Source organism: Meriones unguiculatus, chromosome 7 (assembly GCF_030254825.1).
Source record: "Meriones unguiculatus strain TT.TT164.6M chromosome 7, Bangor_MerUng_6.1, whole genome shotgun sequence".
In the NCBI taxonomy this organism is placed as follows: Eukaryota; Metazoa; Chordata; class Mammalia; order Rodentia; family Muridae; genus Meriones; species Meriones unguiculatus.
This window is the reverse complement of record NC_083355.1, coordinates 77,278,536-77,293,132: the sequence shown is the minus strand read 5'-3', so window position 1 is coordinate 77,293,132 and position 14,597 is coordinate 77,278,536. Positions and strand designations below refer to the sequence as shown.

Sequence of the window (14,597 nt, the reverse complement as noted above, 5' to 3'; positions counted from 1 at the left end):
ACCCTCATCCCACCCTCATGAACTGAAGGATGCTACAGGTAGCAACACATGCCTGTAACTCCAGGAATAATGTCTAGTCATACCACCCAGAGCACCCACTCTTGTCCTGACATGGTATCAGAAAGAAAATGCATCTTGAACTAAGTGGGTAGCCCCTCGTGCTACATGAGCACTGCTCAAGTAGCTCTGGAGTCAGTGAGCATCTGTTTTAATGTTAGGAAACAGTAAAGTTTAATAGTTCACATGTTAAAAGAATAAACCTATGAAGAATACATTTCTGGTGTACCAAATGAAAAAATATACAGTACAGTGAAATGCAAACACATACAAAACAAATTTGTGCATTTTTTGATAAAGAGAATTACATTCTATATTAAGTCATAAATATAAAAGAAACAATGTGTAGTTTTTGGTAAAGTAACTTTTAAGCTCTTAAATATATTTCAAGAAAAGAGCCTGTGGTATGTGTAAGATTATATAGATTAAGTCAAGCCTGCTGAGTTATGATGTGCTTTAACAAATACCTATGCAAAGTAACTTAAATTTTCTATAGAAATTAAATGAGCATATCCAAACCTGGAGTAATATCACACAATATTTAATTATAACCCAGGAGCAGAACTTAGAAAAGTCAAGCAAAACACATCTATTGTCCTCAAATTTACAAATACCTGAAATGATAACAGCATATTTAAAGACAGAAATCAGGAAACTGTACGTTAACAGATAACCATGCATACACACATCTGCTCATTAAACACTGGAGTAAAGAATTACACTGTCCAAGTCCTCAGGTGTTTGGTTTTCACTCTGTCTGAAGGAAGCACTTTGAATGTTTGCATGGGAACAAAAGCTTTGATAGTTAACTAACAAATGGTCATGCACCGGCAATTTTCTAAGTTAAATTTTCTTCTTTTCTGGTTGTTCAGTAGGTTCTGACTTTGGTGCAGGAAAAGCTTGATGATACAGGTGTCTGTGGGTTGCTGCTGCACTGTAAAGCTTGTGTAAAGCCTAGAATACAAGAATCAGAGTTATAAAAACACTTTTGTAAATGGTGTGCATGCACAAGTATGAGAGTGTTCATGTCTGTGTGTGTGGTGTCTTCCTCTTGCTCTTCACATTATTTGTGAGTCAGAGTTTCACTAATTTGGCCAGTCTAGCCGCCAAGCCTGCCCAGAGAATCCCATCTCTCTCTTCCAAGCATAGGGATTACAGGTGGGCCACCACATATACCTGGCACCTAAGTGGCTGTTGGAGATCTGCATTCAGGTCCTCACCCTCGAGTGGCAAGTGATTTATCCACTGAGCCATCTTCTCAGTCCTGAACTGATACTCCTTATATCATTACCCTCTACCAAACACAGACTGGTAGGGGCCGGGAGAGATAGCTTAGCAGGTTAGAGCACTATTTGCTTTTCCAGAGGACTCGGGTTCAACTCCCAGCTCCCACATGATGGTTCATAACTACCAGTAGCTGCAGTCCCAAGGGACCTGACATCCTTTCTGCCTCCCCTTGGTACTGTATGCACATGTACACAGACTTACATGCAGCTGAAACACTCACTCATACACAAGAAACAATAAGTAATGTCTTAAAATGTCAAGTATTTTCAGTTCCGTGGCATGCTACTGGTTGAGCTTACTCTGACTGCATGTCCTTTATCTTAAACATCTCTTAGAATGCTATCTCCCAGCCCAGTAGCTTTCTGTGTCCCAGGGACATGCGGGCGTTTCCCACTGTGAATACTGACAGTTTCAGATAACTTAGATCTGTGCTCTCCTGCTGTGAATTAGTTTTCCAGAACAGGTTACCTTTCCATTCTTATGTGTGTGCTGGGTCATCTAATAGGTACTGTTCTGTCCCCTGTGGTGGGCTCCACTATTTCACATATTCTCCTGCCGTGTTTCCACTACTCAGTTCTGACTGCACAGAACATCATTCAGAAACACCACCTCAAAAAGCCTTTCCTTACTGAAATGACTGCCTCTGATTATTCCTTGTGTGATTTGATCCAGGTTAGCTTCAAATTTATGATCCTCCTCCTTCCACCTGCTGAGCACTGGGAGTATAGCATGTACCACCACACCCAGCAATCATACTGCACATTTTTGGGTAGTCTTAAGTATCTTCGTTTTTCCCTCTCCACTAGTGGGTAAGATCTGTCACTTACTGACCACTCTGGAGTCTGTAGTTTTTGAATATTTTTAAGAGCCAGGTAAAAGCTCGAGATCTGTATGGCTACTCTCACATTTTTTATTTGTGATTCTATATAGCTGTTTCCTTTTTATAAAAACATTTATTCATTAGTGTAGTTTATGTATATGGATGCAATGTCTGCATGTACACTTCACGTCAGATGATGGCACCGGATTCCATAGGACTACAGTTATAGACAGCTATGAGCTGTCATGAGGGTTCTGGGAACTGACCTCAGGACCTCTGGAAGAGCAGCCAATGCTCTTAACTGCTCAGCCCTCTCTCCGGCCTCTAGCTGTTTTCTTAACACTGTAAAAGTGGCTAGTGCTGTGTTTGTTCAGTTCTGTAAATGTGGTCAGTACAGCATAGAATTATCCTAGCTCTGTTGTGTTCTGCTCTCAGTATACTTAGTTTAATTCTAGTTCCCTCACCCAAGGTTTTATGTACTAAGTTGAAATTTGTTTTGTTTTTCTAGTGAATTTAATTTTATTACATAAAGTAGCTGTTAAATTTACTTTAAAATATTAAATGTTCCATTGTTATTTGATTAGAGGACATTAATTCATTTATATAGTCAAGTGGAAATTTAGGAAAGAATTATTTGTTGTTCAAGATTAACTTTGAAAAAAATAACAATTCTATAGACAATTTTTCATAGTGTAAAAGAGTTTCTATCTGGAAGCTCAGCTTCTTTGCATGTACATGAAAAGGAAAAAGAAAGGAATGCTAGTTCACAGGTCAGGTCTGGGGATTACATCCTGTGATGAAACTTTAACATGGTCTCAGTAGCTGTCAACTCAAAGCCAAAGATTTTTTGGTTGGTTGTTTTTGGTTTTTCAAGACAGGATTTCTCTGTGTAGCCCTGGCTGTCCTAGACTCACTTTGTAGACCAGGCTGGCCTTGAACTCACAGCGATCTGCCTGCCTCTGCCTCGCAGAGTGCTGGGAATATAGGTGTGTGCCCAAGTTCTTACGGTGTCAGCTGCATCTAAAGCCCTCTGGGATGGAATTCCCAGATTGCAGACCTGCTGTCTTCACTGCAGAAGAGCGGAGGGCATCTGTGGCAGTCAGTCTTCATTGTCAACTTTATGGGACGTACAGTCACTATGGAAACTTATCTGGGCATGTCTGTGAGACTGATTTTAAAAAGATTGACTAGGCAGAAGACCCACCTAAGTGTGGGTAAGACCATTTATCCCACAGGCTGTGGTCCCAGACTGAATAAAAAAGCAAGCGAGCTGAGCACCCACAGCCATCTTTCTCTGCTCCTGCCTGCAGCTCCTTATACCCCTGTTACCATGTTTTCTGCACTACATTCACTTCCTAAACTGAGCCAATTACACCTTTGCTCCTGCAGGTTTCCTCTTGTCCGGTTTTGACCAAAATGAGGAAATTAAATAATGCAATTTTAGAGCTTAAAAGATGACATTTTCTATATAGGAACTGAATCACTTTTATGCAAGTTAAACCTTGCATAATATTTAAAAATTCATACAAACTTACGTTTTAGAGAAGTATTTTTCTAAGATATCCTTTAATACCTAGTCATTTATAAAATAAGAATATCATATTTGCAAATAATATATCTGTTAATTAAAAAAATGTTAACTTACCTCATTTGTGCTTCCCTGTGGCAAAGGCAATTTTAAAAGAAAGAAAGTTATATCTTGCTTAATTAATAGCATAATTTTCAATTTTATTTGCAATATCAATTGTAAGCATTTAGAAAAAAGACTCCTGAAGCATTTTTCAGCTTAAAGTCTATATCAAAATATTTTAAAGAACCAATTCTGTATTTGTTAGGCTTTAGCACTGTGCTCTAAGAGGGTTTTGAGGTTTACAATGATAGCCCATGTTTAGCCTTGTGTGCGTGAGACTTTGAGATAGTGAATAGCTCAGGATCCAGCGGGACTGCATTCATTTCCCAGTGTGCTATCATCAGTTCATTTCAGCTTGATCTCTTCCTTGAAGGCACACAGCTCATTAGTGCCTGTTCTGTTGTAGGCTACAGATAAGTGTGCTCTTCATGCTGGGAAGTCTGTGGGTGCTACTATGAGCTTCCTCTCTAGACCACAATGTTCAAAAGCTTAAAATATAAAATTGTATGGAGACCTTTATTTTCCCTATTTTCTCAAATAGCTAAAGAGACTTGTGAAACACTGAGCTAATAAGTTATTATTGCTTTCTAGATCTTTACCACTGTCTTCCCGTCTTTGGTCAGTTATTTGTTTATCGTGCCATGCGGCCCTGGCTCACTCAGCTGAAGCTAACTGCACTAAAAAGGCCAAGCAGCTAGTTCAGAGGCTGACCACTATCTCATGCTGTGGCTTAGTACAGAAGTCTAGGTCAAATACAGTCTCAAGTATGGACACTACAGAGAACACTATATAACCAAACGATTATAGTTCATGGGTGCCCTCACAAAGCCAGTGCTAGTCAAGTGCTAGGTTATGTTTAACACAGGGTTACAAGCAGCTAAGACTGTCTTCTACATCTCACACTACTAACCTTTTAGAATCAGAAATAACAGTGCTCTTTTTCTATGTATGTTTTAAATACTAAAATGTCAAGTAGAAAACAGTTGTGTAGGAAATACTGTATTATAGTTAGTTGTTCAAATTTTGCCATCTTGTAAAGTTTTAAAGAATGGGCCCAGGTCATGTTCACCTATATGTTTCTGAATTGAATGCAACACGAACTACACAGTGTGCAGAATTTAACTGAGGACGAGGAAAAGTTCTCTTACCTGGTCCCACAAGGCTGCAGCTACCTGGTCGATTACAGCACCCAGCTCTCGATATTCTCCAGAGTAGCGGATATATGCCCAGGTGCACAGGGTGATAAGCGTCAGTCCCATGATCATGTTGCACAGGCTAGCTATGATGTCCAAACCAATGAATCCAGTCACCCCAGCAATCACATACGTGATAAAGATGACAACAAACAGTGTGGCTGGGGTGCGGGCTGCATGGAAGATGTTTTTGCTATCATTGTGCTTTATATACTGGATGTAAAGTTCATCTATTTCACTCTCCAGCTGCTGCAGGTATCGCCGGCTGAATTCTTCCCCACCCATCTTCTTCACTCCTCGGAATAACTTCACAGATTCTTCTTTTAGCTGCAGGTGCTTGGTCTGCAGGTCATTAGGGGCCAGAAATGGTTTGTCACCACCACAAACCTATGTGTGAGAAAGAATATTTATCTAATAGGGCATAAGTTAGCAACTGTATCCAAAATTGTCATTAGTAGCTACTTTTCTTAGAGCACACCTGAATGCTACATAAGAAGGATGAACCCAGATGGGCTCCATTTCCATCACCTAGTGACTCTGCAGCCAGGACGGTGTTGTCACTTACGGTAAAGTTACTGTGAACAACCTACACTAAACAGCTATTGTTTAAAGTAAAGCATGCACTACAGATTTCATCATAATAAATGACTATTTACCACACTATACTGTTCATCATTATTTTAGAGTCCACTTCTACTTATTAAAAAAGTTCACTGTAACATACATAGTATTATGTGTTATGCTAACTACAACATCATTCCTCTTGAATTTATGTGTTCTGATTGCATCAAAAGGACAAGTTGAGTGACCTAAAACATCTAGGTGTATGTAAATACACAGTAACGTTTGCAAGACAAAATTACTTGACGCATTTCTCAAAATACAATCTGTCATTAAGTGACAAAAAGGAGGCAGATATGTGTTGTCAGTCCAAACTATCTACCCCATATCCATGAGGCATCAACTATCAATGTGGCTGGTAGAGTGGATTATATAATAAAATCTTTATGAGTTTGTTTGTTTCTGGAGACAGGGTTTCTCTGTATAGCCTTGACTGTCCTAGAACTCGCTCTGTAGACCAGAGTGGCCTGGCCTTCAACTCGCTGAGATCTGCCTGCCTCTACCTCCTGTGTGCTGGGATTAAAGGCATGCACCACCATACCTGGATAATAAAGTCATTCATAATCCTCTTCTGTCTTTGCCTCTCTTGCCAGGGATTCGCTGCTGTCAGGCTGGCCTCAAACCTACAGCAATCTACCTGCTTCTATGTCCTGAGTGCTGGGATTAAAGGTGTACCATAATGCCCAGCCCCTCTCTTTAACAACATAGGAAATAGTATCTATGGCTTAACCAAATTCTTTAAGATGAAAAGACATGCCCCAACATAATTGCCAACTATTTGTTCACAGAATGAATACAAAGCTGAGAAAACTGCTTATATCTCAGTTCTTCTAGAAGTCAAATTATACTAAAGTAATTTTGACCAATGAAGTTTAATTTAAAGAATAATCAAATATAAAACTCTTGAACTATGAAGTATATTTTCCTTAGCTATTTCACTGGTTTAGTTTGAAAGGAGCCAACTGGATGTTTCTTAGACTAAGTAGAAGCATATTAAATGTTCTTGAACTATACTTTCAAGTTTTAAAAAAGTTACAAGGTAGGCTGGGGAGATGGCTCAGTGGGTAGAAATGATTGCTTATGCAAGCAGGAGGACCTGAGTTCGAATCTCAACAATCATAAAAACTGGGCACAGCTGCACCTGCCTATAACCCCAGCATTGAGGGGTGGAGTTCACTGGCCAACCAGCTTAGCTTCTAGTTCAGTGTGAGAGCCTCCCTTAAAGGAATAAGGCGTGGGGGGAGGAGAAAATTACTCAACAGCTTCCACTGGCCTTCACGTGAACATGGGGCAGCTCCTGACCGCAACACACATACATACCCATAAAAGAGTAGTTACACAGAGATTTTCAGTTAACCATGTATATATCAAATTTCCTTTTATTGTAAGGTTTTGTCAATTTTAGTTGTCACTTTGGCCTTACAATGTTTTAGGAGAAAATGATACTTCTCACATTAGTTAAAACTGAAATGAGGAAATATAATACATAAATACATAATACATAAAAGCATTGGTTCTTGAGGCTTAATTTTTGTTTTCTACAAGTTTTAGGAGAAATGCTAAGACTGTAGGATTAAGTATGCACAGTGAAGAGAGGCGCATGTGACCTTTAGTCACTAAATCTTCCAGTGGGACCGTCTTGCCAAATGTGAATCAGAATATTCTGTGAGGAGGGAACTGGTTTTTAAATGCTTTTGAAACTGCACTGTGGCCTGGTGGTGCCCCACCCCTTTAATCCTAGTGCTCAGGAGCGGCAGAGGCAGGCACTCAAGGCCTGATCTGCAATGCTAGTTCCAGCACAGCCAAGGCTACACAGAAACTGTCTTAAAAAACTAAACTGGGGGCTGGAGAAATGGGTCAATGGTTAAGAGCACTGTCTGCCCTTCCAAGGGACCCAGGTTCAACTCTCAGCACCCACATGACAACTCACAAACAGTTCCTGGTGGCAGGTGGTCTGACACCCTCACACCAATGCACATAAAATAAAATTAAAATTATTAAAAAATATTAAATTAAAATTATTAAAAATTAAAATTATTAAAAAAAAGAAAAACCAAACCAACAAAAAAAATTGTGCATTGTTTTTTTGTTTGTTTATTTGTTTGTTTTTGAGACAGAGTTTGATTTTGCACATGTCTCAGTCTAGGCTTGAACTCATTACATAGGCCAGGCTGGCATCACCTTCATGGCAATTCTGCCTGAGCAACCCAACCACATTATGTAATCTTAGGAATATGAGACATGCGATATATACATACTGCACAGTGTGACATTAAAATCACCTCTGCGTATGGACACAGTGTGATGTGACATTAAAGAAAGAGTTCAAAGATAAAATACTGTTTATTTTTTTAAATCCTGATTTCTTACCTCTTCCATCTTCTTGTTGTATGTGTCCTTGGCAGTTGCGACAGCTGCTAAATTGTTAGCTTCTGCTGTGGCCTTGGGACAAAGTACATGTTACAATGTAAAATGGAGTCATATGTATCAGAGCATCACATGCAAAAGGTATACCAGCCATCAAGGAACTGAAATCAGTGTTTCTACTATTATCAACTTTTTAAGATGTCTAAAACCTAGATTTTGACTTAATAAGCCATCATGCTAACGTGAGGGTTCATTCAGATGACTTTTTGTCTTCACAGTATATCAGTCTTATCTCAGTAAGTGCAGTGGGAACCAGCCAGAACAGGATGAGCCTGTTTCTAAACAGATTAAGTACAAAGAGGAGACAAAGTCTTGGGTACAAAGTGGATCTCAACCTAAGTAAACTGTTGTGTGCCTATGAAACGCTCAGATGGACACCCGGGTGGGTGACTGTGCAAGTGGTCTTCAGGTGACTGTGAGAGTGTAGTGTCAGGGCGAGCCTTTTCCAACAGCACACCCCTCAGCGAGTACACACCTGCAACATGGACTTGGGATGTGGCAGCTCCTCACCCTGATAGATCTTTATGTATGCCTGAAACAAAGGAAAAAGACGTAGGCAAGCAACTTCATTCATTTCTCTCATAGTAACTTGCATTTTAGGGTCTTGACAATTTGAAAAATATTTTCAGGAACTAGTCTTCCTTTGCTTTTTAAGCTAATGCTGTTCCCCCCTTCCGAAATGCTCTTCTCATACACATCCATAGACCAATGCTGCCCTTCTTCAGAAAGGCTCTTCTCTCTTAGAGCTTTCTCAAATCCCTCCAATGGAGCAGCCTCCCTTTTCTGAGTTTTATCCCTGCTGACAGGATAAGCTGCATGGACCTCATCTGCTAGGAGATCATGAATTCAAACTGTAAACTTATCTACAGTGTTAAGACTAGAAATTCAGATACAACCATTGTTCAGAGTGATGAAGGAAAATAAAACATAAAATAGATGGTAAAATACCAACTTAAAATTTGACATTTAATCTTGAAGCACTTCATAAATCAAGTTAATTTCTTCTTTAAATATGTATGTTGGCCAAGGGCATTTGGTGTTAATTAAAGTCAAGAGGTATATACAGATTTAAAGTAATTCTATTAAAAATGCAATTGTTACAGATAACAATTTGAAAGAATCTTTTTCAAGAGGAAAATACAGTTGCTTTGGGACAGTCTTAAAGGGTGAATTTCAGTATGGGGGAACTCTGGAAAGCACCCCATAAAGGTTCATTCAACTCTTTGAAATAGTTGAATTTCAAAGTTAAATGAAAGTTAAGTTCCCTCAAGTTAAAGTCAAATGGTAAATTTACTTCTAAGTAGTTTCCTCACAAAAGACTTTCTTTTTTCAGAAAATGACTTCTCTTAGTTGTGTCTTCATTTCTCAAAGCTTTGGAGGGCGCCTTATACACTTGCCCCACAGCACTTGTATGTGAAGGACACTCCTCCCAGTGCATATCAAGGGGAGGCCTCAGAAGGCGCTCTGGAAATGTGAGTGATACCTTGAAGTACTCCAGCAGACCACGGCAGGTGATTTTGTTCCCATTGATCTCTTTAATATCTAGATTCTCAGGACTAAGCAGCCACGGAATCAGTATTTTCAAGTTTTTGATGAATTCATCATCTATTTCTACAATGAAAGGAAATTCACCGTTATTTTAGAAATCTGGTCCAGTCCTCCATGTCAGAATAAAACCTCCTTTGGCTACCTCCAGGTCTCTGTCCCAGTGGTAACACACCACTCACTTTCCCATAATGTAGCAACTCTGGAGACCTGATACTGGGAATCATTCATCTTGACCATTTCCCACTGTTTGGCTCTCTTATATTTATTCTAATTACATGGTTCATAAAGTATTTCTTGACATTAAATGTTAGACATATTTTACAGCCCATATGTGGAAGCATTTCATGTAGTCTGAACCCTTGGAGTCTATCTTATAGTTATGTATAGAGGCTCAAAAAGAAGGAGGCTGGGTATGGTGCTGTGCGCCTGCAATTCCAACTAGTTGTGGGCCTGAGGCAGGGTCATTTAAGTCCAGGCATTCAGGTCCAGCCTGGTTAATAACAAGACGCTGCCTGCACCAGGCTCTCACTCTGTAGCTCTCCTATTGGAAGGACTCTTCTTGTCTGTGCCTCCTAAATGCTCAGGTTACAGACATGAGAGTATGTAGCCCAGGCTGACCTTAAAGTTGTTATTTAGCCAAGGCTCACTTTGAACTCCTCTTCCCATTTCCTAATTTCTGGGTTTATAAGCAAGTGCTATTCACACTCTAGTGAGACCACATCCCTAATAAAAAGGTAGGGGGGCAGATAATTTGTGGCTTGAAATGAATTGCCTTTAAAAACTGACCCAAGTTCTCTTGTGTTTCCTTTGCCTGCATTGTATTTATAGAAAACTGGGTAACCTGTGGTAGCAAAATCTATAGTTTTAATGGTGAAATTCAACAGCACAAAATAATACAGCAAGAATAGGCCAGCCAGGCCTTAAAACAGATCAGCAGTAGTCTCTGTTATTTACCTGTTCTTAGCTGTTAGTTCACACTTAGTATACAGACTTAGTAAAACTACAGAATGTAGAAGGTCAGATAAGTCCTATCCTATACATGGATAACTTCATAAGTCCCTTTAAATACATGGAAAATGTGCATACTATGTATAGGAGGTATGAACTGTGACTTGGTTTCTAAGTAAATGATTACTACAATACATCTAAATACTATAATGATTACTATATGTTCCTAAATGTCTATATGATAAAGTTTTCTCCTTATAAAACCACTTAAAATCAATATACACACACATATAATTTTTGAGAACTTGTCTTATGAAATTGGAATGGAATAAAAATACACCTAGATATACTAAACCAGAAAGGTAACTATTATTAAAGCAATCCACATATTTGGGCACAATATATTCTGAAAACAGTATTAGACATTTCTGCTTTCTCTGAAGTATTGCTAAGCATTCTATAGGTCCAGAAAAATAACAATATATTAATAATAGACACAAGTGGTGGCCTCTTACGAATATAGTTGACTACAGTAAATTCACAATCTAGAACATCCTTAGATAAATTCAGATCCATTTCCAGAGGGCCCAGTGAGTGTTCAATATGTGTAGATGGGTGAACACTCAAGACGATGTTATATTTTCATTTCTTCAGTAAGGTTTGCCTCAAGAGAGTAAAAACATTTTAGAAATCCAGGGGTAGTGGTAGTTACCTTAGTTACTAACTATACCCTTTGCAATGTCCACTTTATAACTAACTCTATGGAGTGGCACACTAGCATAGGATCTGGGTGAAAACTAACAAAGGAAGGTAATTTCTCAAGGTTACCAGCCAAGTCATTAGAAATATGTTTTTCTCATTTGACTCTGAAATATATACCTGCTGCTAAGGAAGCAGCCTCACAGTGTATGCTGTGATGGCCTGACTGGGTTATGTAACTCCTTACTAATTAAAAGACCATTTACTATGCTAGCAGAGGCATTTAATTCAACAAAAGCTAGTTGAATGTAGTGCGAATAAGCATGACTCAAAACTTCTGACCTCTGGTTTCTAGTATGGGAAGTTCCTTCATTAATACCAATTAAGTTTAATCACAACATTTTAAAGAACACTGAAAATACTGTTATTTCTGATGTTATTAAAGATGGTAATGATTGCAATGCTTTACAGGACAATGGGCAAATTATTAGTGTTGATGCGTTAGAAAGTTGTTTCTGCCTGTGAAATAGCACCTAAGAACCTATTACCAAAGAACAAAGTTTTTACAATTATTTGTAACCAGAAGACATTTCTTTGCTAGAGACAACCATTGTGATGATGGTATTCTTCATTCTGAAGAATATCATGGCTAGCCCACAAGACATCCAGAGTAGAAATCATCACACTATGAGATTCAGGGTTTGTATGTTCATTGTTGCTCTATTCTTAAGACAGAAATTGGAAACAATCTAAATGTTCCTCAACAGAAGAATGGATAAAGAAAATGTGGTACTTTTTTTTTAATGAAATTACTCAGCCATTAAAAAAAAGAAGAAGAAATGAAACTTGCAGGTACATGGATGGAACTAGAAAAAAAATTATCCTGAATGAGGTAACACAGACCTAGAAAGACAAAGGAAGCCTACATTCATTTATATGTGGATATTAGCTGTGGTCAAAGATAACCAAGCTACAATCCACAGAACCATAGAGGTTAGGTGTAGAATAAGGTATTGGGGGAACAGACAGATCTCCCTAGGAAAGGGAAAGAGAATAGATAATTACAGATATATGGGCGAGGGACTGGAATGGGAGGACCAAGTGGAAAGGGGAGAGAGAGAGGAGTACAAGGAAGGGACAGCTAAAATGGGCCATTTGAGGGGTAGTATGGAAACCTAACACAGTAGAAACTTCCTAAAATATATACACATGTGAAGGAGATCTAAATGAAATTGCCAAACATTGGGAGAGAGAGAGAACCCCAAGTGCACATCTTGTCAGCCAAATAAAGCTCCCGGTACTAGACTAGTTTACATCTAATTGGAGTTGTTGGCCAAAGGGGTCCCACGAGAATCTCCAAACTACTCAGGCTGTTGTCAAGACAACAGGTTGCTCTTCACAAACTGACAGCAAGGCCGCATTGTTGAAGACAACACATATACAATGCATTGAACACGCAGAAGTCAATCTGGACTACATAGAGCTTTCACCCCTACATGTTAGTGTCTTTGGTACAGGAAGGTACTCTGCAGTGACAACCCCTTTGATTTACAATGGAGTCCGAACTGCAACGATGATATAAAGTTTGTGGGAGTAACCAACCAATGTGAGATTTGACTGAAGGCTGATTCCGTGAGATACAGCCCATACCTGACACTGTTTTGGTGACCAAGAACCTAAGAACAGATGTCCCAAGGACCTCGGTGAAACCAAGTATTAATGCTCTAAAATAAGCAAAACAAAACAGCAATAAAATGACTCCTAATGATACTCTGTTGTATATACTCAGAGATCAGTGCCTTGCTCAGCCATCATCAGAGACGCTTCCTCCTGAAGCAAATACAGACTCACAGCCATGCATTATGCAGAGACCTTGGAACACTCATTCCTAAACGGGATATCTCCATCAAATTCCTCCCCTCAGAGCCCAGGGAACTCCACTGAAAAAGAGGCAGAAAGAGTGGAAGAGCCAGAGGGGATAATAGAACACCAAGAAAGCAGGGCCTCTAAACCAACGTGATTGATGGACACGTGAACTCAGAGACTGAGGCAATGTGCACAGCGCCTGGACGGGTCCTCAGCAGACAGGGTGCAGAGCTGAAGGAGAAGTGGACATACGCTCCTATCCCTAACCCACAAGTTGTCTTCAGTTGATAACCACTTGGAAATTTAGTTTTCTCTAAGGGAGTCTCACCGGGGAAACAAACTACTCTTAAAGGTAGGCTGCTCAGCCATGGAAGGCCAACAGAAAATGGACTCAATGGCATCTTTGGAGGTTCCTTGTAGCATGTGATGTCAGGGCTCTTCCTTTGTTATCTATTTTATTTTTATGGTTTTAGCTATGTATTTTTTCTTCTCTCTTTTTACCTTACAGGTCCTTTGTGTATATACTACGAGATTCCTTAGTGTGGGACAAGTAGGTCTCTGTTTCTTGTGCTTTCTCTTGGGCCCTTCTATTTGTTTTGTCCAATTCGGATGTGTTAGTTTTTGTTTCCTCTTATTAATGTATTTTATTTTATTGTCATCTTCTAATGAGAGACAGAAAGGGGGTGGATCTAGATGGGAGGGGTAGTGGGGAAGAGCTGGGAGGAGTAGAGGAAAATCATAATCAGGATATATTAATGTGAGAAAAAATCTTTCAATAAAAAAATCAGTATTAGAAAAATGCTGCAGATAACAGATTTTTACAAGTGACAAAGAAAACATTGAGATAAAATAGAATATTTCTGTACACAAGGCAGATTTAGCAGCAATCCTATAAGGTATACAAGCCTCATTAAAACACACCCCTTAGGACAACTGAAACCATTTTCATTTTTCTTTCTCCCAGGGCTAGCTACTTTCAAACTCACGGCTGGCAGATGGATGTAGGCAACTGCATAGGCCAATGTCTCTGTGGACATATAGGGACAAGTGGATGGAGAGCAAATTATTACAAAGGAGGAGGCTGTCTCTGTGAGATTTCTCCTAACCCTTCCCGAGCGTGGGCACTACAAAGCCTCAATGGAAGCATGAGCTGCAGCTGCTTACTACTGTAACAAATAGGCCAGTAGGCTTCTTTCTTCTCATAAGGAACCCTTGTCCAGGAGTGTCCCACCAACCCCCACCTCTCACCCTTCACCCTCTGTTCCTGTTTAAGGCTCCTAACCCCTGAGAAGAAAGACAGGCTTTCTAAAAGCCTGTATTTATGTGCTTCATTCAAGACACACTGAAGCCATTAGTAATTTCATGATAGTAAGAGGGCTGTGTGTCTACCAGTAGGTTAGAGCTCAGGAGCAGCAATGAGATTACAGGCTTCTGGCATCTGTGTGTCAGTATGATATGCCCACTGCCGTTTGCTGTTGTAAAAACAGGAAAAAAAAATTCT

The 14,597-nt window shown here is 39.5% G+C and overlaps 1 protein-coding gene across 1 annotated transcript in view; it reads right to left on the bottom strand.

Annotated features, from left to right (window-relative positions):
* Positions 1-582: 582 nt before the first annotated feature.
* Atl1 (atlastin GTPase 1) overlaps positions 583-14,597 on the bottom strand; it is a 70,782-nt gene continuing 56,767 nt past the window's right edge. The window contains exons 9-14 of the mRNA XM_060387589.1: positions 9,519-9,646; positions 8,511-8,567; positions 7,979-8,050; positions 4,943-5,374; positions 3,810-3,824; positions 583-1,011 (exon numbers count right to left, since the gene is read on the bottom strand). Coding sequence (XP_060243572.1) covers positions 901-1,011; positions 3,810-3,824; positions 4,943-5,374; positions 7,979-8,050; positions 8,511-8,567; positions 9,519-9,646 — 815 coding nt within the window. The 3' untranslated portion in view covers positions 583-900. The remainder of the gene's footprint in view (positions 1,012-3,809; positions 3,825-4,942; positions 5,375-7,978; positions 8,051-8,510; positions 8,568-9,518; positions 9,647-14,597) is intronic.